The 2,693-nt window shown below is 43.8% G+C and overlaps 1 protein-coding gene across 1 annotated transcript; it reads right to left on the reverse strand.

Moving 5' to 3' along the window:
• Nucleotides 1–312: 312 nt before the first annotated feature.
• LOC145793283 (uncharacterized) lies at nucleotides 313–1,835 on the reverse strand. Its single transcript, XM_082876072.1, has 2 exons — nucleotides 1,641–1,835; nucleotides 313–561 (listed from the first exon to the last, which is right to left on the reverse strand). Exons 1-2 carry the CDS (start codon nucleotides 1,833–1,835, stop codon nucleotides 313–315), a joined length of 444 nt encoding a protein of 147 aa, XP_082732198.1.
• Between the last annotated feature and the right edge of the window lie 858 nt (nucleotides 1,836–2,693).

Raw genomic sequence — 2,693 nt, forward strand, 5'->3', positions numbered from 1 at the left:
GTTGCCCCCAGTCGAGTTATCAACTTTTACAAACAAAGGAACGAATTTTTACCTAAAAAAAGTCTACTTGTTTTATTGAAAAAGAAAAAATTACAAGTGTTTAAGAAAATGCTAAAAATAAAATATTCTTAGATTGGCCATGTTCCATGGCCATGGAATAGCTCTGCAGTCCACATCTTCTAAGTGATATGCCCCTTTTCCAACCAAACCAATCACTTTATATGGTCCTTCCCAATTAGGTCCTAATTTTTCATCTCCGGGTATCAAGGTGTTTCCCATAACTTTGCGCAGTACCTAATCTCCAATCTTGAATTACCTAGGGTGCACCGCTTTATTGTATTTCCTCGACAATTCCTGTTGATACGATGTAATGTGCACCAATGCTCTCTCTCTTCTTTCTTCTGCCAGGTCGAGTTCTAGGGATATGGCCTCGCCATTCAAGTCTGGATCAAAAGTTTCACTTCTGATGGTGGGGAGGCCAATTTCGAGAGGGATTATAACCTCCATACCATAAGCCAAGGAAAAAGGTGTTTCGCCAGTCGATCGCTGAGGTGTAGTTCGCTAAGCCCATAAGACGTGGAGAAGTTCCTCAGACCATTTGCGTTTTGCTTTTTCCAACCTCTTTTTTACGACATCTAAGACTACTTTGTTGGAAGCTTCAGCCTGGCCATTGGCTTGGAGGTATGTCGGCGTAGAGTTGTAGAATTCTATCTTGCATTCTTCGCAAAAACTCTTGAAGATCTTTCTATCAAATTGAGTGTCGTTGTCAAATATTAGAGCCCTGGGTATTCCAAACCAAGTTATAATGTTTTGCCAAAAAAACTTCTTGACGTCTTTTTCTTTTATGGATGCGAGTGCTTCTGCTTCTACCCATTTTGTGAAATAATCCGTTGTTGCGAGAAGGAACTTTCTGTTGCCTTACGCAATTGGGAGTGGTCCTACTATATCCAGGCCCCACATTGGAAAGGGCCACGGGCTGGTCAAGGGTAGGAGCTCTCTGGCCGGTTGATGTATTTGATGTGCGAACTTCTGACATTTCTCACACTTCTTGACATATTTCTCTGCGTCTGCTTGCATGTACGGCCACCAATACCCTTGTGAAATTGCTTAGTAGGCCAGTGATCTTCCCCCTTGGTGGCTTTCGCAAACGCCTTCGTGTATTTTGAACAAAAATGCCTCGACCTTGCTGGGATGGACGCACTTCAAGTAAGGTCCTGTGAATGATTTTTTGTACAATGCAAGTGATGGAGAGAGCCAAAATCGTTGTGACTTTTCTCTAATTTTGTTGGCGTTTTTTTTTCTTCAGGTAAGATGCCATCTTTTAAAAACACTATGATGGGATCCATCCAGGAAGGGCCTAGATCGGCGCAACATGCTTCGGCTGCTTCTGGCTCTTCAATACTTGGTTTGGGTAAGAAGTCAATTAACAATGAGTGTGGGATAGACGTATCTACCATTGACGCAAAACCAGCCAGCTCATCTGCTTTACTATTTTCCTCTTGACCGATTTGCTCTGTCCGTACTACTTCAAACTTCATGATCTCCTTTCTGACCAACTCTTGGTGCTTGGCCATTCTATCATCCTTTGCTTCGTAGTTGCCCGAAATTTGGTTAACTACCATTTGGGAGTCACTATATACCATCAGCTCAATGGCCTTCATGTGAAATGCCGACTTCAAACCTGCTAATAATGCTCCACACTCAGCCTTGTTGTTGGATGCTGGAAAGCCAAGGTTGATTGCTTGTTCAATAGTCAAGCCTTCTGGTGAGATGAGAACTACACCGCGTCCTGTACCATGTCTGTTGGACGTTCCATCAACGAAAAGCTTCCACATCTCTCCTACGAACAACTTCCAGCAAATTGAGGGATTTGATGACGCCTTAGGATTAGGGGCGTTACCGCTGATGCTATTTTCTTCAAAGTTGTTGGTCGTCGTTATGATCTAGTCCTCACTGTTTAGGACTAGACTTTTAGCTGGGTCTCCGCTTGTCGTACTGTGGGTTGCTCATTCTTCCCTTTCTGAAAGGCTAAATGGTTGTTATGTAGTTGAGTGCCTTGTTGTGGGGGCTGTGCTATCCCTGCAGCATCTTTCCCCCTTTTCCCGGTTAAGTCGATCGGGCAAACCTGATGATTTCTTGGGGCAAATTCGGCTATGAAGTCTGCTAAAGCTTGTGCTTTTATTGTGGTTCTTGGTCGAAACTTAATGTAAAACTATCCTAACTCCACTACCCATTTCAAAATTCGTCCAGAAAAATCCGCCCTTTCAAACAAGGCTTTTAATGGGAAAGTTGTTAAAATAATCACAGTGTGGGCATGGAAGTAGTGTGACAATTTTCTGGAGGCCTTCATCAAAGCTAAGGCCAACTTCTCCAATGGCAGGTACCTTGTTTCGGCGCCCATCAATGTCTTGCTAACATAAAAGATAGGTAGGTGTTGTATTCCCTCAGCTCGTACCAAAGACTGCGCTAACTGCATGCTGGGAAACCACTAAGTATAAAAAGAGTTCATCTCCTGGTACTGGGGTTACCAACAACGATAGGGAGGCCATGTATTCTTTCAGGTTTTCTAGAGCGCGGTCGCACTCGTCATCCTACTCAAACTTGGCCTTTAGTGCCTGGAAGAACGGTCGACACCTATCTAACGACCGACTTATGAATCGATTTAGCGCAGCAGCTAGGCCAGTGAGATGCTG

This window comes from Camellia sinensis, chromosome 6 (assembly GCF_055761805.1).
Source record: "Camellia sinensis isolate YWXY chromosome 6, ASM5576180v1, whole genome shotgun sequence".
NCBI classification, from domain to species: Eukaryota; Viridiplantae; Streptophyta; class Magnoliopsida; order Ericales; family Theaceae; genus Camellia; species Camellia sinensis.